The sequence below is a fragment of the Orbicella faveolata genome, unplaced genomic scaffold, assembly GCF_042242905.1.
Source record: "Orbicella faveolata isolate gen_17 unplaced genomic scaffold, um_ofav_v1 contig_15, whole genome shotgun sequence".
In the NCBI taxonomy this organism is placed as follows: domain Eukaryota; kingdom Metazoa; phylum Cnidaria; class Anthozoa; order Scleractinia; family Merulinidae; genus Orbicella; species Orbicella faveolata.
In genome coordinates, this window is record NW_028301542.1 from 8,200,001 (window position 1) to 8,220,607 (window position 20,607).

Genomic DNA, 20,607 nt, shown 5'->3' on the forward strand with positions numbered 1-20,607 from the left:
AGCAATAACCGCGGATACAGGGCTCCCCATGGCTGCGCCGTCTCGTTGTTCGTAAATCGATCCGTTGTACTGGAAGTACGTAAATCTTAATACGAAATCCAAGAGGTCCGCGATTTGAACTGGTGTAAGTGTCGTGCGGTTAGCCAGGCCTGCGTCGTTCTCCATTTTTTGTAGCGCGACTTGTACGGCGCCCTCGATTGGTACGTTGGTAAACAGTGACTCTACGTCGAAAGACACCATTATCTCGTGGTCCTGGATCTCTTCACTGGCGATGGTGGAGGCGAAGTCAGTTGAGTTCTTCACTGTAAAGTTCGAGTTACCTGCAAGAGGAGATAATACGTTAGCCAAGAAAGCAGACAGGTCGTATGCAAAGGTGTTGACACACGACACAATTGGCCTAAGCGGTGTGTCGGCCTTGTGGATCTTCGACAAACCATAGATCCCAGGTGGTTGTTTGTGTCGGGGTCTGATCTTATTATAAACCGCCTCTGATATGTCCACTCCGTCTACATCGGGGAAACAGGGAGATCTATGCAGGAGAGGATCAAAGAACACGACAGGGATATACGACTCGCCCGTACCCAGACCTCCGCCGTTTCTGAACACACCCACGAGACCGGCCACTATCCTATATGGAATGAGGTCAAGTTTATTGATCGAGATCCTCACTGGTACATGGAAGGAAAGGACGCTATCCACATAAGACTTTACACTAGTAACATCAACAGGGATAGTGGAATTGAAATTCCTGAAGCATGGATACCCACGATCAAGAAACACAACAACAGGAGAACGGTACAACAACGGACCACTGAGGGAACAGCTACTCGCCGGAACAATGGAACAATAGGAGGATCGAAATGCACCAATCACAGCCGACCTTTGTCATATAAATGATACCGTGCAATCAGTCGACCTCGTCGCCTGAAGAAAACTAGCAGTAAGCAGTCGAAACGTCGCGATCTACATCTCAAGTGACTTGTGAAACAAACGATAATACACCTTATTATTGCATCTACCACGATGAATAACAACAACCTTTTCCTCGTCATTTCTGCTATACGTATTTAAGCTTATCAACTATTTGTTCCTCATTTCGCCATGTCCGTATTTAATTGACTGTATTTATTTATTTATTTACAATATCGTATAAATAAACAGCGGAACAGGTCGTTCGGATTCTCTTTTATTCTCTTGACTGTCGATCGTCTAAAACACTTAATCACGGCTTGAATCGTTGGAAAATTCATACAGCTCATCAATTTTGTGACTTTAAATGTCTTCTTTTTCGGCAATCGAGTATGGTTAAACCTGTATGAGCTATTTATATAATTACAGGTAGCTTCTAGTTATAAAAACGTTCGTGAGAAAGTTTATTGAATGTAGAGTATTTCTGCGGTCAGATATTGGGTACTTGCGTCAGAAATTCAAAGAATACCTATCTTGACACAGTGCAAGCGACCGTAAAACGGCCTAAACAGCGGATGTTCGAAACCCGGGGGACGAGAACTCCTATATGAAAAGGTTGGGGATGCTCGTCGTCTGGGGCACAAATCAAGGATTCTGGTCTCAGTTAGGGTGTTGACGACGAAACGTCACCATCTTTAGCTGTCAAAGTAACCTTTAGGGTGCATTCGAAGAAGTAATAATTAAAAGAAACGCTCTCATTTAATTTCTGGTTTTAGGCTTGATATCCGCTGATCTCTCGAGTACGCGAGTCGGGTCGAGAGAGTGCGCGAGAGATACTTTTTTGAACAGTGGCTAGTAATCGAACCTATTTCGTTTTAAGTGGTATCTTTTAGGGGTCTTATGAAGCTCGAGCAACTCCCATATTAGTCTCCATTAGGAGTAAAACTCAAATTTTCCGAAGAGCATCCCTGACCTTTTCGTATTCGAGTTCCCCTCCCCCCCCCCCCCTGGGGTTTCAAATGTCTAAGAGGAAGTGACCCAGTGAAGAAGGAGTGATGGAGTGAAATCGCTTCACCACTACAACTAGGAAAATAATATTTTCCAAGTCTAAAAAAGAAAGAAAGAAAGGAAAGAGTGTGTGATTCCCGTTTTAAATCTTGCACCATTCCTGTTGTACTTGACCGTTTTAAACCAAAAAATTAAGGTGCGACGAAGGGGAAGGAAAAATTCAAAATCTTTCCAAAACCACTACTCTATGACAAGAAAACTCGACAAAAACTAGCTTCGACTACAAGTTTATTCTCACCACAGTTTTCTTACTTGTACTCGACCACTACTGTGTTTTAAGACGTCTATGCCTATGTTGTAATACCGAAAAAATGTTAAACCGTCTTTAACTTAATTTAACAATAAAGCTAGTGCCTAGCAAATCCCAAAATAAATCCTTGAATTGAAAGTATCAAATACTAATTCCGAGTGGAATGTCTTTCAATTGAAAAATATATATTTATATATACTTTCTTGTACTCTTTGCCGTTTTGGCTTTTCGTCAAGCCTTTATTTGGCCTGCCTTGGCAGCCCAGAATGAGCTTCTGCATGCTCAGACAGCTTAACATTGTTGTAATCCTCGTCATGCCATGTTATCTCAAGTCGGTGATTCACAAAGTGATAGTCTGGTATCTGGACAACCTTCTTAGCTCTGCATGCAAAAAAGTAAAGGAACTCGAATTAGTGACACTGGGTCGAGTGCATCAGCATATAAAAAATAGAATACTGTTTTAAATGTGCAAACTACTACCGTAGCCTGATCGTTGCCAGCTTCCGAAGTTTACTATCCTGATAAAAAAAAATAAATAAATAAAAAAAAAAAGATATCTCCTCCTAGGTAAGGTTGTTCGCTGGATAACTAACTGGATCTTGTGTTTGCAGTTCAGATATTTTTGGAGTGTTTAACAACAATCCCCACATGGGGCATCTCTAATCTAGAAGTCGGAGCTAAGGTCACTGATTCCACTGTAACAGTGACCACTAAAACTTATTCATGTCTTGATGAACTTATTCATGTCTCCTTATTGTAAGTCATCAATATCTTAAACGCGTAATCAAAAAGAAAAACTTACTTGTAAGTAGTTTTCAAGTCACATCGGAAATGGCCACCTTCGTCAAGCAACAGAGCCATGTTAAGATCACCTTTAAGCACTCCATCACGCACATACATTTCCTCAGTGCATGGCTCCCATTTCACGGTCTTCTTCTGCATAACTGGACTATTGGCAGGAAAGTTGACCCCATCAAATCGAATTTCATAGGAAAAGCAGTCGCCTTCCATTCTGATGGAAGAAAGGTCAGGCATATATACTCAGTAATGCTACCATGACCACTTAAGAAAATAAACAAGAAAACATTCAATTAAACAGTCACAGTTGTCGACATCTTTCTTCATTCTGATGAAAAAGAAATAAAAGATAGTCAGTGTTACCATGTAAAGATAAAAGGAAGACTTTGTCATTTACAGGCATAGTTAGCAATGTAATTTAATACATGATACCAGACAAAACCAGTGGCGATTTTTTTCTTCTTCCCTTTTATGATACACAGAGAGAACCATTTTGGAAAAATGCCTTAAAGTTTATATAACCCCAAATATATTTTTATCGGGATAATCTTATATTACATGGAACAAATTGCCGCAAGCAGTTGTGTTGTTGGTTAAAACAGACTTTTTTTATGAATTAAGTCGGGATCACTAAGTACACGACCTAAGGCAACGGAAACTGGGGCTAGTGACGTCAAACAAGGATATTGGCGCCAGTTTTGAACTGAAGAGAAGAGGAGTAGATATTGAAGAGTAGTAGTATGTTAATGAAATGACCTTTAATTTTTCTTGCGATTTTATCATATAAGTTGTTTAGATGTATTGCGTATTTATCGTGCAAACTTCTTCATGTTTTTAACTCTGGAAGACGTTTCCACGACCTTGTAAACATCAGTTGATGAAGCATACTCATTCCACAGGGAATGCAAAGCTGAACTAAATAAACCGCAATCGCTTCGAAGATTTGTAGATAGAATTTCAGAATACTCTGACTTGGGATAACAATTTTCATGGCAATTCTCCGACGGAAGTGTCACGTATTAATTTTTTGTGTTGCTTCATATAAATTTCCTATAAATCTTCTTAGCGAGAGCCATCAGCTCTACATCTTACTTGATGTCATTTGTGGCGATGCAAATGCCCCCGTCTTCGTAAGTCATGCTTCGTTCCCAAGAAAACCCCTCAGGAAACGACTGCTTGAAATAGTCTGGGATGTCTTCTGAGTATTTGGCGAATACCCTGTTGCCGTAATCGAATACTGTTGTCAAGTTGTCGAAAGCGAAAGGCAGAGGTCCGCCGTCTATGACTGTCAGGTTCATAGTCTGTTTTCCCCTAAAACACAAACAAGAAACCAAAAGCGTAAAAAAAAGGAACTGTTCATATGCAGTGCATATTTTTTTTCTGTGTTACAAAGTCCTTGGATAATGACGCCAGATACACTTATCTGCTTTGCCTGATTAATGGCAATCGAAAAATAGTTCTAAAATTCTCATCAACAGCATTCTGTTAGTAGATAAAGCCCTCATTAAACAAGTGAATATTTGCTTTTGACTATGACAGTCTGACCTCAAACTTTCAGAACCATATGATTGTTTTCCTGGTAAATATTTGGTGGCTTTCTTTTACACCACCAAACTATAGAAACTTGAATAGAGGGAAATGGTTAGGAGGGTCGGCAAACATCAAAGAAACAAAAAAACTGGCTAAAATGTATGTTGAAAGGTCCTTGACCCTGCCCATCTTTCATTTAATGCTCATTGATTATGTATAAATTACACTACAATCGCAATGCTTCTCTTGGTTAGTTGGGTGAGCACACATAACCGCCTTTTGTATATTGCCAGGTTTTGTGCGGGGTCAACCCCCAAAATAGCCAACAAAAACATAAAACAAAGAACTTTTTCCAGGTTTCATTACCATTTGGCTCTATTATCTATACGCAAACATTACAGTAGGTTCCTTTTGACTGAGTTAATTGGTTGCTCGCTCTTTTGAATAGTGCGCACTTTTACAGTGCTTATACTTTGACACAAATGAGGCGACGACCAACTTTTCTATGTGGCAAAGAAAGAGAAACAGGGGAAATGAAAGCAAGTCAGAAACAAGGCGGGAATTACTTGATAAACTAGGTATGGAAACGTTAAATAAAGAGACACTTAACGGTCTGGTCGCATCACAGAGGATGTTTTCAATCTGACAAAAACCAAAGTAATGAAAGGTTTTTTTCAGGTAAATGATGAATGGCTAAGAAATACATAGCAAGTGGAGCCTTTTAGCCCCACAATCCTTGTAACATAGAGCAAAGGCAGGTAGATTTTAGGTTTCGATTTCGAGGCAAGGATGAGAATTAATTTTTGAAAGTCTTCATGTAGACTTTCTCGCTATCTTCGTTCGTTTACCTTTGAAGAAACTTAAGCGGTGTCTCGCGTCCAAACGATACAGCGCGTTATGGCAAGCCGTTTGTAGCAAAATTTAATCCTTGCAATATATGTTTAATCCTTTAAATAACGGTTTTATTTAAAGATAGAAAAAGGCATTCAATCCAATGGTAAATAAAATTTTTGGTTCAATTCAATCTTTTAATTTTCACGATTCAATCCAATACCTGGAATATTGATTCAATCCAATACCTAAAATATTGATTCAATCCAATACCTGGAATATTGATTCAATCCAATACCTGAAATATTGATTCAATCCAATACCTGGAATATTGATTCAATCCAATACCTGGAATATTGATTCAATCCAATACCTAAAATATTGATTCAATCCAATACCTGGAATATTGATTCAATCCAATACCTCGAATATTGGTGTAATCCAATACCTGAAATATTGATTCAATCCAATACCTGAAATATTGATTCAATCCAATACCTCAAATATTGATGCAATCTTCCTGGGCCGAGCGCGGCCAACAGGAACGAGAGTAACTGAGCACTAGAGAGCACTGAAAACATGGCGGGCGAAGGAGAACTAGATTTAGAAGTTGAGTTTCCTAAGTTTCTTGCAGACATCTTGGATAAAACGGAAATAATTTTTGAGAACTTTGACTCAGAAGTTGCAGAAGCGCACGCCGAAGTTCTTGATCAAACCATTAGTCTGCTTAGGTAAATGAGACGTTGCTACAACCGAGACACAAGGGACACGGAAAATTTAGATTCTATTACTGCCGCTTTTGTAGATGTAAGTTAACCAATTTTTATGAGACAAACATATTTGTTTATTAAAAGCTGTGTGTGCTAGCTTTTTGTGGCAAATAACATAAACTGTGGCAAATTTTGCTACCACATTGGTCTTTGGTATTGTGCATATTTCTGCTGTCCAATCATTACTGGCACACTAAACTTTGAACTGTAAACAAAATTTTTGCTGTGCCGTGTGCACAGTCAAACATGTTTCTCACAAAAACTGCTTGTGTAAACCTGGCTTTAAGTTATTTTTGAAATAAGAACCTTTACATTTTACAAGACAGCAATCATTGAACATTTTGGATGTGTTTTAAGTTTTTCAATGTTGTTGTCTCATGTTTTGCATTATTTAACCCACATGTGGTACTTCTTTCCTAAAAACGATGTTTTCCTTGATATTCTATTACAAACATGGCACCAATTTGTTGTGAATATTATTAGGTACCCAGGGCTCAAGGCTAACACTACTGCCAACTAGCCACACATTTCAGTTTTGAATAGTAGATTTTGCACTTTCACTAGCCATTGTGACAATCATGATGGAATGGAGTACTGGTCTAGTGGATGAAGACAAAATTGAGAATTATCCTGACAAAGTAAAACTGAAGAGAATAGAAACTAATGAAAACAGGGAAACTATGAGTGAATTTCATGGAAATAATTGCCTTAATAAGCATATGATAAATATTTAACTATTAAAGGGAGATAAAAGAAAATGGCAACACTGATAAAAATACATCAGAGATTGAACATAAGCATATTGAAGAAAAACAGGATTCGTGTTTGTGGGAGTGAAATTTTCTTAGTGATTATTATTAACATTTTAGATGCAACAAGAAATGTCCAAGATTGACCACTCTTATAAAAAAGTCAGTGAAGCTGTGTATGAAAAAGGCTGGCTGGTGCAAAGTTAGTTTTGGCTAGTGACATGAGTCCTGTTAGTAGCCATTACGCCAGTGCACCAAGAGGTTAGTCTTGTCTCCTGGGTACTTTTGAAAATAAGATAACAAATTAACCTTGCCACATTTTAACATCTGTTTTGATAAGCACCTGAAAAATCTACAAGGCAGAGTAGTGCACATGGCAGTTATCAAATGCCCTGATTTCTCTTCAGTTTAGTTGTGTTGCTAGAAGTTAGGCATTCTGTAATTCAAGCAGTTTCTGAGTTTTGTATATCAATGAAAAGGAAGATGAGAAAATAATTTACTTGATACAGGGTGAGGTTTTCTGTTGTGAATTGAGTTGCCAAAATACTTTAAGGGCCATAATCTCCTTTACCCAGCCCACACACATGTAGTATTATGCAATTGTCAGTTGCCCAAGTTCAACTGTCACTAGTTCTAGAGCCTCTTGGAAGATGTCTACTCCCATTTGACTTGATTATCTTAAGGGATCTAGCCTTTCCAATACAAATGACTGCAATGAATCATGTTGTCCCAGGTCAATTTCTTCAACTACAACATTCTTATCACTGTCCAATGGAGTTGGACCATCAGGATCATCACCATAGTATTCAAAATCATATGACTTTCCATTTGAAACGGGGTTTTCAGGCTGCATCATATGATTAAGCCACATTTGGTATGGCAACCAGTTTTTTTTTCTGTTCTTACATTTTGGTGGTTGAAAGCTTCAGTGAACTGGCAAAGAGCAAGGTTTATCCTTGGTTGAAAAACTAAGTGTAAGGTGGAAAGATGCACTGAATTATCAGTGTCCAGGATGCCTGACAATTCCATACTACAAAAAGTGTAAAAGTACAAGTGGGAAGCACAACGGAAACATCCCTCCACAATCTTTCAATTCGTTGGTTGTGTTGATGGCCCTGCAGTGAAGCTGCCCCTCTCCTCTCTTCTAACCTGCTCCATTGTATCGCACACATCAACGTTTTCAACACCATGATCTACTCGTACTCTCGAAGGCCAAAATTCTCCGTCTCTCTTAACGGCATCCAGAAAGAATTCAAGAACTGTTTCTGCTTTATTGCTGGCACTACATTTCAAAAACATTATTCTCCGAGAAAATCCGTCTATACAGCCGAATTAATATTTTCCATCGGATCAGAGAGTGATGTCCATCCAGATGCCAAAGCGAATTTACGCACCCCATCTCAAGACAGTATTTTGGGGATCTAATTTTGCTAACCTTTCTCTTATTCTTCTCCGTTGAACCCGTAACCCAATGGACTTAAAGAAACCTGCAATGAAATTATATCCATACTCTTGAATGATTTCGGTTCCTTATCAGGTAAGTTGTTGAAACCCCTCATATCTTCTCAGCCATACTCTGTCAATCTTCTGTGAATTGTCCATCTCCAAACTCCAATCATCTTTGTTATCGTTGTCCAGATGAATCCTAGTCCTCAAAGTTCCTCGAGCACCTCAACAGGAATTTTAAGAAATGGTCTTCCATGATTCCAACTTCTGAGTCAAAGTTCTCAAAAATTATTTCCGTTTTATCCAAGATGTCTGCAAGAAACTTAGGAAACTCAACTTCTAACTCTAGTTCTCCTTCGCCCGCCATGTTTTCAGTGCTCTCTAGTGCTCAGTTACTCTCGTTCCTGTTGGCCGCGCTCGGCCCAGGAAGATTGCATCAATATTTGAGGTATTGGATTGAATCAATATTTCAGGTATTGGATTGAATCAATATTTCAGGTATTGGATTACACCAATATTCGAGGTATTGGATTGAATCAATATTCCAGGTATTGGATTGAATCAATATTTTAGGTATTGGATTGAATCAATATTCCAGGTATTGGATTGAATCAATATTTTAGGTATTGGATTGAATCAATATTTTAGGTATTGGATTGAATCAATATTCCAGGTATTGGATTGAATCATGGAAATTAAAAGATTGAATTGAACCAAAAATTTTATTTACCATTGGATTGAATGCCTTTTTCTATCTTTAAATAAAACCGTTATTTAAAGGATTAAACATATATTGCAAGGATTTAATTTTGCTACAAACGGCTTGCCATAGCGCGTCCAGTTGAAACTGTGGGTACTTTAAACCCCTGTATCAAAGTAAACCTTATAGAACTGGCTATCACAATATAGCAAGAATTTGGGGATAAAATGAATTGTCGAATTTTTCTCGACCTCTAAATGCGAGCGTCCGAATAACCTTTCGCGTCCTTTTTAAAAGCTACAAGTCAAAGAGAATTTGTTCGTTTGGTCTCAAATTTGGACGTAGAACATAACTGGTCTAAGGGCGGTCGATGCTTGTTTCATGGTATTTCGAACATGTTCTGTAACTTTTCACGGAAATTAAATATGGCAAATCGCACACACGTTCTTTAGCGCTTTGGGTCCAGAAACTGAGGAACAAATTAGATAAACGAAAAACAAGATTCGCTTCGCCTTGTAGCTTTCAAAAGGTGATTTGGGCGCTCACATTTGCAGGTCGCCAAAAATTCGACAATTCCTTTTTATTTCAATTTTTATTTTAATTCTTGGTATAGTTTGATAGCCAGCTCTATGAGCTTTAATTAATTGGAAATAGGGGCTCACGTGTCTACAGTTTAAACTGGACGCGCAACATTGCTTGGACTTAGACACCTCTGAAGGTGTACGGTAACCGTAAGGGTCGTAAAATCGAAGGAAAGAGAAATAAACCCTGTATCTGCTGCGATATACGGAATAAAATACGGCTTTGGACGTATTATCGGTATTAGATATCTTGTTCAATGGGAAAAGAATATGAAAAAAAAAATACTAAGCAATGCTCGAAGCAAGGGTGCCGTAAAACTGACCACAATGATTAAACATTTGCAAACTTTTACTTACTCGAAAGGCCGGCCACTTCCTTCCCCTGTAATCACGAACTTGTGCCAGTTTACAGCACCATCCATACGCAGTTTGATCTTCATTTCTGCTTTAATCACAATCTGCGGAAAGAGATTGGGATAAATCTGACATCAGCCAGCAGTTCAAAATAAGCAGTAGAGTAAATTCATCAGTCAAAATGAAACGAAACCTTTTCTCGTGCAACACTTACCATGATGGTAGACGCAAGTAAGATTTTAGCGTAATACAGCTCTTGTTGTTCTCGATCTGCTCTCTTCCAAATCACCAGGGTGAATGAGACCTCAGCACTGAGGATGCTGCTTTAAACCTGAATGTCACACCCAAAATTGAATCAGTTATAAGCCAGGAACCCTAATGTAACAAAAAACAACTCATTGTAACAAACACCAACCCTTTGATGTCTATCATACCAAGCCACACGTTTTCGTTGTCCACGTACTCTTTCAAAAACTCCTGCTTCGGGCTTCGTCACCGATTTCCAAATGCGACAAAACATTTGGTTTTATTGTTTTCGAGCGTTTTAAAACCTGATGAAACCCGAAGCACAAGTTTTTGAAATTAGTTCTTCAACAAAGAAAATTTGTAGAAATTATCATTACAATAAGTTTTCTGAATTTAAATATGTTTTATTTGAGGCTTGGAATGTGAACGTGTCACCTACTTGCTGCTTGCTGGTCTGTGATATTATTTTATTTGCATTCAATGCCACGTCGTTACCTAACTGTTTGTGACTTCTGAGCGAGCACGTTGCTTCGCAATGCAGATGGCAGAGTACAGATTTAGACCTCCTAAACTAGCTTAAGAAGAGGAAACTTGTGTGACCAGCGCTATTCCAAAGTCTACCCAATATAAAAACCGGAGGAGAAAGTTGTTTCCCGTGTAAGTGCCATTTAGGGGCCGAAGTGTATAAGCAAGGTTGAGACCGAACCAAAAGACAAGGTAGCAATCAATGAGGGAGAATTTAATTTAGAAAAGAATAGCTCTTTCTGTTTTGGGGACTTTAACAACTGTACCGTTACATTCAATGTCAGCAGTAAATAAGCTTGCTTTAAAGTGTATTGTAACTCTGTGTGATTAAATAAAGTTGTTCATCTTCATGTGTTGGTCTTGCTCTATGAATATGCAGATTAAGAAACATTTTACACGCGGGTTTGAAATCGTTTCCAAGCACGTGCGGTTTTCATATCGTTTTTTATTGGTTTTCTAAACTCGATCATCCACCTTACCAGAATGAGGCGTTTTGGTTGGGTAACAACGACATGAATAATTAATGAGTTTAAGAAATGAACATCACCTTGGGGCATCGACTAACAAGTGCAATGATGCAAACATTAATGGAATTACTTTTGTAACCACGAGAATTAAAATTTTTCCGTTTTTGGTCTCCTTTTCTTTTTTGTTTTTGTCTTTGTTGTTACAGGCTAATTTTTGCGAACTTTCTCGTACAGTTTTAAATGTAAATTAGTTTTTTCACGTCGTGTTAGGTAATCGTCTATTGTCTAGCTGTATTCAGGCGTTGTCAGTTCCGGAATGCCGTACAGATCTTGTAGGTAATCTCGTATTTTCCTTTCTATTTTTTTTTTTTTTTTTTTTTTTTTTTTTTTTTTTTTTGCCGTTTTTCGTATTGTTGTATAATCGGTATATTTAAGTTTAAGTTCGTGTTTATTAATTTCTGCATTTGTTATTTTGGTTTTAAGTGAATCGTTAGAATTAACGACGAATTCAAAAAATAGGACTTTTTCATATGGAATTACATAATTCATCATATCATCAAGTAAAGATACTGTTATCTTGATTTTCATTTCCGTTAGCATTAGGGTTAACCTTCATTGCCTCGGTTAACGAAGAGTTGATACATGACATCAAAAGCGTGGTTATTTTCACGACTATATATAAGATCTGCCTGTTTCTTCGACGCAATCAGTCATTCAACCAGTCTAATTTGGCCTAGCAGACTTAAATTAAACTAGGCATTACATCCTGGGTTTTTTATCAATCAGTCTAATAACTGTCTTTTTTACACCAAGAGTTGAAAATGGAGCAGAGATACATTCTCTCTTATAAGTTATCGTATTTAATAACTTCTGTAATACTCTACAATAACTTATATAACTTATATCTTTCATTTCGTTAGCGTTAACCTTCATATTAAGAAAGAGTCGCACCAAAAAGTTTATCGAGTAACCAGGAGGACAACCAGTGAACACACCAATGTCCTTGCCTCGATTCCCCTGAAAAGTTTCACGCGTCTCCAAGTGCTTTTAAAATGGTCAGCTCTTGGTATGTCAACTAACTATTTTTCGCAAGTGTAATCGAGTGAGCGGTTTATTACGTAATAGAGCGGTTTTCAATTGAGTGTCGAACGTAATCAGACAATTACTTTGGTTTTGGTTATACTACGGTTTGAGATGAGCTGAGTAGTCTAATTGGTAAGTAATTGGTTTTGTTTTTGGTTTCACGACACTCAGTTGAAAACCGCTCTATCGTGTAAGAGAAGGAGAACTGCGTGCAATATTTGATGTAGTCATTCAAGTCGTGCAAGAGCATCCTGTCGTAATCTAGAAGAAGGTGATCTTGATAACGTCGTTTCCAGTCATTAGCAATAGCACTTTTGGCATCCTGCAAAGATAAACATTGGTTTTAAAAGAATCACTTGAATATTTACTACACGGGCATGTTTATGAACAGTTAATCTGTTCAAGTTGACATCACTGTTCGTAGCTCGCGTGAATTGTCCTATCTTGATCAATCTTAACGATACTTGTCCCGCGGACTAACTCGGCCCTCCATCCTGCCAGTGGTGGGATGTGTTCTCACAGGGATTCCATATCGGGGCTCAGGATTCTTCTGGCAGACCGAGTAAGAAGCCACTTGGAAAGCTTAATGCGGTTGGGATTGAACCGTTCGTTTCATTAGCCATATTGAAGACTGAATGCACCAGCATGTCGAAACAATTAAGAAATAACGTGTACATTTTAAGATCATTATTTTGTTCCTTCCATCCTCGGTCACTACACTTCGCCTCCATGTAATATCCTCCATGCATTACCTTTTGTAGTTCACTTTATTTTCCTATTGCATTTTGTAGTATCCTAGTTATGCACCAGTCATTTGAACCCCCCTCCCCTCACCGCAATTGGAGGATATCCGGGGCAAACTGGGGGTTTTTACTTCGTTTTCACTCAATTTAGGCTCCCAGGTAGTCGCGGAATGAACATTTTTTCACGGCTTTGCTATGCAATGTGGGGGTTTGAACGGGCATTTCGCGGGGATTTCACTAGTTGTTCGCGGCTTCTTTTAGAAGACTGGGTTCAAGTTGCATGCTCGCAAAAAACATGAAGGCTGAAAAAATGACGAAGAAGGTATGATTTCAATCGCTTAATATCATGCTTTGACTTGACTTTAATGGTATGAAAAATAATCCTGTGAAAGCTCCCGTCGTTAACAAAATTATAATCTATTCAATGAATTGTGCTTAATGTTTAGAGGACTTATAGTAAAAGTGAATGCCTCGGGCACACCCCAATTTTTATTTTCATTTATTTATTGTCATTCACGAACATTTCCATTACAGTACAGGTAAATTCTGCGAAAGACTCCTTCACAGCCAAAACGACATCATGAGCAATCTGAATCAGGAAATTTTAAACTGAGGATTTCGGCTTCCATTGTTGGTGACATCTTTCATGTCCAAACTTTGGGCATGTTTCCTACTCGTGTCTCATTCTCACAAAGTTAAAACCACCCCGCCGCGCCCCACCTCGCCCCGCCTCGCCCCACCTCGCTCGGCCTCGCCCCGTCTTGCTCCTAAGTAAGGGAAAAGGAAATGGGAAAGAGGTTGGGTGGGAAGGTGGGAGTGTCATGGCCAGATTTGGTGGGCCTTGGACTGTAGCCTGTTTTTCCCCGCTTATTTGTTGTATTTTAAGTTGAAGTAGAGTTTAAGCTCTTATTTTCGCTTGACCATCACCCTTGTCGAATCTGGTAAGCCCCTCTTTTCGAATTTGATCCTACTCGGTTCGACGAAGGTTTTTACTTGTGTTCTGCCTCTATTGAACACTCCCTTTCTAGCACTGCCCCGCTTGAGATTTTGCGTTGAGAATTCAGCTCCCGGCGGTTCTAGTATCCTTTTCACCAATTTCGAATCGGTTCTTTCAAGACTAAAGCGAGATAATCTTCTCTTTTCCAAGTGCTGAGATATTTCAAGGAAATGCTAAAAGACGGCGTTATCATGGATTAATTCGCTGTGATAAATGGTAATGCCTTCGTCTGCCGAAGACTGATGATTTCATTTCAGAAGTCGTTTATCTGAGAACAAATTCATTTTTATACTGTTTTTTCTGCAAAAGAAAGGTTATTATAGATGCTAGATATTATTTCTGTTCAGATCACACTTTGAGGAAAAACCATGAAATGCAGAAGTTGAACTTCAGCCCAATAAACCAGTGCATTCGTTATCATAGAACTGTGAACGTGAAGAAAAAGCTCAACTAAGCTTTTCAACATTATATCAAGAAATAAACAATTAACACTTGATACATATTAAAGTTCAAGAACATTACCTCAAAAATAAAGCAAGCGAGTCTCCAACACTTAAGATACTCCATTGAGCTGATTTTGTTTCCCCGATAACGACCAACTCTAGTTGTTAGAATGTTAATAGCATCAACACGTCTGCCGTCCTTAAATTCAATGACGTATTCACTCTCCAGCTGTGACTGCCTGTTTGTGCTTAGTATGTTTTCTGCTCGTCTCTGATCAGATCTCACTCTTCTTTCTGAGAAAGCGGCATGCCTGTGAGAAATGCATACAGTCTCAGTATCTCTTTTTAGAAAAAGTGTAAGCTACGAGCAGGCTCTAAATAAATGTTTTCGCTTTTGATTAAATAACATTTTCCAAATAATTATTTATTAAATAGTATTTTAGACAACTAGACTTTTTAATAACAAAGTGTGTTTTCAGCAGTGGCTGCATTAAATGGTTTTGAAAAAATGGCCATCGCTATTAAAATGTTTTAGATTAGACATAGTGCTTACCGACTCTTATTACCTTTCTTTAAACTTGTCAAGCTCTCTACGTTTCTCCTCTAGTTCTGCTTTCACCATTTGTTGCTGATACGTAAAGCTTGACATGGTAAACAGAACGAAGCAAATAACTTTGAATATAAAATAAAATTACTTTACCAAGTACAGTTAGCCGCGGAACCACAACAACAATATAAATAAAAGCAAGTATTGTTCGTATGTCCGACTATACTGTGCGACCTGACGGTCACCTGCTAAACGTCATCGTGCAAGGAGTTTGATAAGTTAAATAGGGTTAACAAAGACAAGACCAATATCACCCATATGTGTACCCTTCCTCGTCTCTCGAGTATTTTGGACTGATGCTAACTCTCCCCTGTAGCTGGCGCTCACATTCTTTTACTTTTTGCTTTAATATCTCATTCTCCTCCGCCCTTTGGGTGGCGATGTCCAAGCTGGCAAATAGAATTCAAACAAGAACATGGCTTACACACTGCAGTCTTTTAGTTTACAATGTCTAAATAAACCAAAAGGTATCTTCACATTACAAACTGTTTTTTTTTTTTTTTTTTCTCAAAACTCACAATAAATTTTGGTCTTTTGAACAAGAACCATCACTTAAAAGTTGAAATTCGTGCGTTACATTCTTATCTTACTTTGTACGGTTAACAGTCATTACTAAAACCGACTCTTTTCACCATCGTCTGATAACAATGGTACTGAGATAATAATTAACTTTTGGAGAAGTGTATCTGAAAGAAATGACCTAAGCTGCCCGACAAAAGTGTTTTAAGAACCAGCTTGCAATTCTTAGAGAGCAGTTTGAATGCCGTTCACCTTGGCTGGGTATGTGCCACTGGTCTCCCAGACATCCCGTGCTCATTATCGTCCATTCTGTGGTCAATTATATATAGACCCCATCTTAGTCGCATTTTTGCAAATGTAAACTTTGCGATCTCAACTTAATAATTTTCTGTTAATTGTTTATGAATCTACCTTAGTAATTGACAGATTCGTCATACGTAGAAGATCACACTCTTCACCTTCAAACGCTCTGGTACATTTTCTATCGGAAAATATTCAAAACATTTCCTCGATTTCCAACGAGGTGGTCGTGTTGAAATGTGCGACCCAGTTTTAGCTCCTCTGTTGGGACCCCATTATAGTCATTCCAGTGATGTAGGTGCTACCTAGGCCAGCGGCACATCCCAAGTGCCTTATTGATAGAAAGTAATCCCCTCCCCTTCGTATTCTTCAACGGCTGTCCAACCAGCGGGGGCCCTTGTCCGCAAAACGAATTAAGTTGTTGCGTTTAGTAATGAGAGTTTTCGCTCTTTCGAGCTCTGAATTAGCTGCTGAAAGGTTTCCTTTTGAGATGGTCTTGATAGTCCCGTCTATTGCATCCGGCAGAGAACTGTTGAATTCGTATTGTACTTTGTTTCCTTTGAAGTTAAAAGAACTGGAAGCCTTGGATTCCGGTTTTAGCTTCTTCAGGTGGAACTGAGTGGTAACTTCTTTCTCGTCTAGATCACGTTTGAATGCAGCGAACTTCTGGTCAAACTTAACGTCCAAAAGCTGAGAAAACAACTCCAAAGTCTCGGCGTTGGACAACGTCGACCCCGATGATTCCGAAGCAGTCGCATGAACAGGATCTCCCTCATTGAAGGATTCAGCGATTGAAGCAGGAACACTCGCTCGTTCATTATCCGACGGCATAACAGATAAAGCAAAGTTGAAAGAGATGCCTTCGAGTGGCTCTTGCATAAGTTACAAAATCTTAAATAGCCTAATAGCCCCTAAGGACTTATCATACCTGCAAGCACGCCTAATTAAAGTACTTCTACAGTTAACAGGAATTATACATGACAAACATATTCCAGTGTCATTAGCGAAACGTTACAAAATATATTTACCGCAAGTTGACAATTCACTTCGGCCAGTGTAAATCTTCCAGGCAGAAACTTGCAGCAAAAGTTGTGAAGACTGAATTGAGCTAATCTTTTCTTTTTCCGCTGTGTTTACTGTTTTGTAATTTCTCTGTTCACACAGACACATTCGACTTCTCTTGTTCATCACCTGATCAAATCATGTAACTTTTCTTGCACGGCTGCAGAGCATCGCGTCGCGCGAATTTTAAACTTGGGAAGTTCATTTGTCGGGTACTTTCGTCTTTCTATATATAGCCCTCGTTAGCTTTGCTTCACGGTTTTGTTCGGTATTATTTCTTATTATATGGATAGCTCCGTGAGCGGGCAAGATGAATCAAGTCCTGGGCTGTGATTGGCTGCCCGAGCGGGCAAGATGGAGCTATCTTGCCCGCTCGGGACTACCCGCCGTGTCCGGCAAGAAAAATTTCCCCGAAAGCCATATAATAAATCCTTTATTGACCAAGCTTGTTCGGTCAAGATGGCTGGATATTGGCCTCGTTCTTTTTTTGGCGAGTTTATGGACCTCGACTCCGTCTCGGTCCATAAACACGCAAAAAAAGAACTTGGCCAATATCCAGCCATCTTGGCCTCGCACTTGGTCAATAACCCATACATCTTCTTTCTCTAGCCATTGACTCGCTATAATTCACGGCATTGCTCAGTACTGTTTCGCCTCCTTCCCCAGCTCTGGCCCGCTCTCTTTTGCGATCTTCTTCGCTACCTGTTAATTCTTCTTTCTGCTGCTATCTTAATTTTTTTGCTTCAGTGCAACCTTATCTTAAAAACGTTAGATCAACCTCCGCTATCGTTTGTCGACATGACAAATAGAAATGAGTCTTTTTTTCTTAAAAAATCCCACCAAGAAAAGATGGCTTTCTTCAAACACAAACCGAGCGGAGGGTGCAAGTCTCTGTCAACCTATTAGCTGGAGTATGACCGCGTGTCGGACTTAAAGACGGTGCGAATGCCTTGTTGTTCTAGGCAGCGGCGGAGAGACTCCGAAACTCCTTGGACATAAGGTAAAACAACGGTGGGTTTAAATTCCGCGACAAGTTCTCTTTTTGGGGTTGTTCGTGCCTTTGGGATCTTCTGTACAAAAGAGGAGGGATATCCATTAGAAACAAGTACGGATGACAGATGTTTCTTCTCTCCAGCGATTGCTGACGGTTTGGTCACGAGACGTTTAATTAGCCCGGCCGTACAGACACTTCACAATACAGCGCTTTACTGACTGAGGGTGGTGTGGATCATACGCTAGGTACTGATCAGTATGTGTTGGTTTCCTGTAGACACTGGTGGTAAGGCGGCCATCAGATTCTCTGTAAACTGACGTGTCGAGAAAGGCGATCTTGCTGTTGTTCTCGATCTCCATGGTGAAAAGGATTGATGGTTGTTGACTGTTCAGGTGTTGCAGGACGACGTCAACTCTATCCCGATCCAGGATGGTGAAAGTATCATCTACGTAGCGTTTCCAGATCTTAGGCTTGCAAGGTGCGGACTCTATTGCTTGTTCTTCAAATATCTCCATGTAGAGATTAGCAATAACCGCGGATACAGGGCTCCCCATGGCTGCGCCGTCTCGTTGTTCGTAAATCGATCCGTTGTACTGGAGGTACGTAGATCTTAATACGAAATCCAAGAGGTCCGCGATTTGAACTGGTGTAAGTGTGGTGCGGTTAGCCAGGCCTGCGTCGTTCTCCATTTTTTGTAGCGCGGCTTGTACGGCGCCCTCGATCGGTCCGTTGGTAAACATTGACTCTACGTCGAAAGACACCATGATCTCGTGGTCCTGGATCTCTTCACTGGCGATGGTGGAGGCGAAGTCAGTTGAGTTCTTCACTGTCAAGTTCGAGTTAACTGCAAGAGGAGATAATACGTTGGCCAAGAAAGCAGACAGGTCGTGTGCAAAGGTGTTGACACACGACACAATTGGCCTAAGCGGTGTGTCGGCCTTGTGGATCTTCGACAAACCATAGATCCCAGGTGGTTGTTTGTGTCTCGGTCTGATCTTATTATAAACCGCCTCTGATATGTCCACTCCGTCTTCATCGGGGAAACAGGGAGATCTATGCAGGAGAGGATCAAAGAACACGACAGGGATATACGACTCGCCCTTACCCAGACCTCCGCCGTTTCTGAACACACCCACAAGACCGGCCACTATCCTATATGGAATGAGGTCAAGTTTATTGATCGAGATCCTCACTGGTACACACGTAGGGTCAAGGAAGCTATTCACATAAGACTTCACCCTAATAACATCAACAGGGATAGTGGAATTGAAATTCCTGAAGCATGGATACTCACGATCAAGAAACACAACAACAGGTGAACGGTACAACAGCGGACCACTGAGGGAACAGCTACTCGCCGGAACAATGGAACAATAGGAGGATCGAAATGCACCAATCACAGCCGACCTTTATCATATAGATGATACCGTGCAATCAGTCGACCTCATCGCCTGAAGAAGACTAGCAGTAAGCAGTCGAAACGTCGCGATCTACATCTCAAGTGACTACATCGTGAGACAAACGATAATACACCTTATTATTGCATCTACCACGATGAATAACAACAACCTTTTCCTCGTCATTTCTGCTATACGTATTTAAGCTTATCAACTATTTGTTCCTCATTTCGCCATGTCCGTATTTAATTGACTGTATTTATTTATTTACAATATCGTATAGATAAACAGCGGAACAGGTCCTTCGGATTCTCTTCAATTCTCTTGACTGTTGATCGTCTAAAACACTTAATCACGGCTTGAATCATTGGAAAATTCATACAGCTCATCAATTTTGTGACTTTCAATGTCTTCTTTTTCGGCAATCGAGTATGGTTAAACCTGTACGAGCTATTTATATAATTACAGGTAGCTTCTAGTTATAAAAACGTCAGTGAGAAAATTTACTGAATGTAGAGTATTTCTGCGGTGAGATATTGGGCACTTGCGTCAGAAATTCAAAGAATACCTATCTTGACACAGTGCAAGCGACCGTAAAACGGCCTAAACAGCGGATGTTCGAAACCCGGGGGAGGGGAACTCCTATATGAAAAGGTTGGGGATGCTCGTCGTCTGGGGCACAAATCAAGGATTCTGGTCTCACTTAGCGTGTTGACAACGAAACATCACCATCTTTAGCTGTCAAAGTAACCTTTAGGGTGCATTCGAGGAAGTAATAATTAAAAGAAACGCTATCATTTAATTTCTGGTTTTACGCTTGATTTCCGCTGATCTCTCGAGTACGCGAGTCGGGTCTACAAGTGCGCGAGAGATACTTTCTTGAACAGTGGCTAGTAATTGAACCTATTTCGTTTTAAGTGCTATCTTTTAGGGGTCTTATGAAGCTCGAGCAACTCCCATATTAGTCTCCTTTAGGAGTAAAACTCAAATTTTCCGAAGAGCATCCCTGACCTTTTCATATTCGAGTTCCTCCTCCCCCCCCCCCCCCCCTGGGGTTTCAAATGTCTAAGAGGAAGTGACCCAGTGAAGAAGGAGTGATGGAGTGAAATCGCTTCACCACTACAACTAGGAAAATATAATATTTTCCAAGTCTAAAAAGGAAAGAAAGAAAGGAAAGAGTGTGTGATTCCTGTTTTAAATCTTGCACCATTCCTGTTGTTCTTGACCGTTTTAAACCA

At 39.7% G+C, this 20,607-nt stretch overlaps 2 protein-coding genes across 2 annotated transcripts; both read right to left on the bottom strand.

The window, feature by feature from the left end:
- Positions 1-2,178: 2,178 nt before the first annotated feature.
- On the bottom strand, positions 2,179-10,418 carry LOC149113396 (GFP-like fluorescent chromoprotein cFP484). Its single transcript, XM_089288465.1, has 6 exons — positions 10,402-10,418; positions 10,201-10,309; positions 9,990-10,090; positions 4,118-4,336; positions 3,030-3,239; positions 2,179-2,608 (listed from the first exon to the last, which is right to left on the bottom strand). The coding sequence occupies exons 1-6, from the start codon at positions 10,416-10,418 to the stop codon at positions 2,467-2,469; spliced, it is 798 nt and encodes a 265-aa protein (XP_089144591.1). The 3' UTR covers positions 2,179-2,466.
- Positions 10,419-13,127: 2,709 nt separating this feature from the next.
- Positions 13,128-15,503, bottom strand: LOC149113397 (uncharacterized). The gene is made up of 2 exons (XM_089288282.1): positions 15,057-15,503; positions 13,128-14,801 (listed from the first exon to the last, which is right to left on the bottom strand). The coding sequence occupies exons 1-2, from the start codon at positions 15,137-15,139 to the stop codon at positions 14,513-14,515; spliced, it is 372 nt and encodes a 123-aa protein (XP_089144408.1). The 5' UTR covers positions 15,140-15,503; the 3' UTR covers positions 13,128-14,512.
- Between the last annotated feature and the right edge of the window lie 5,104 nt (positions 15,504-20,607).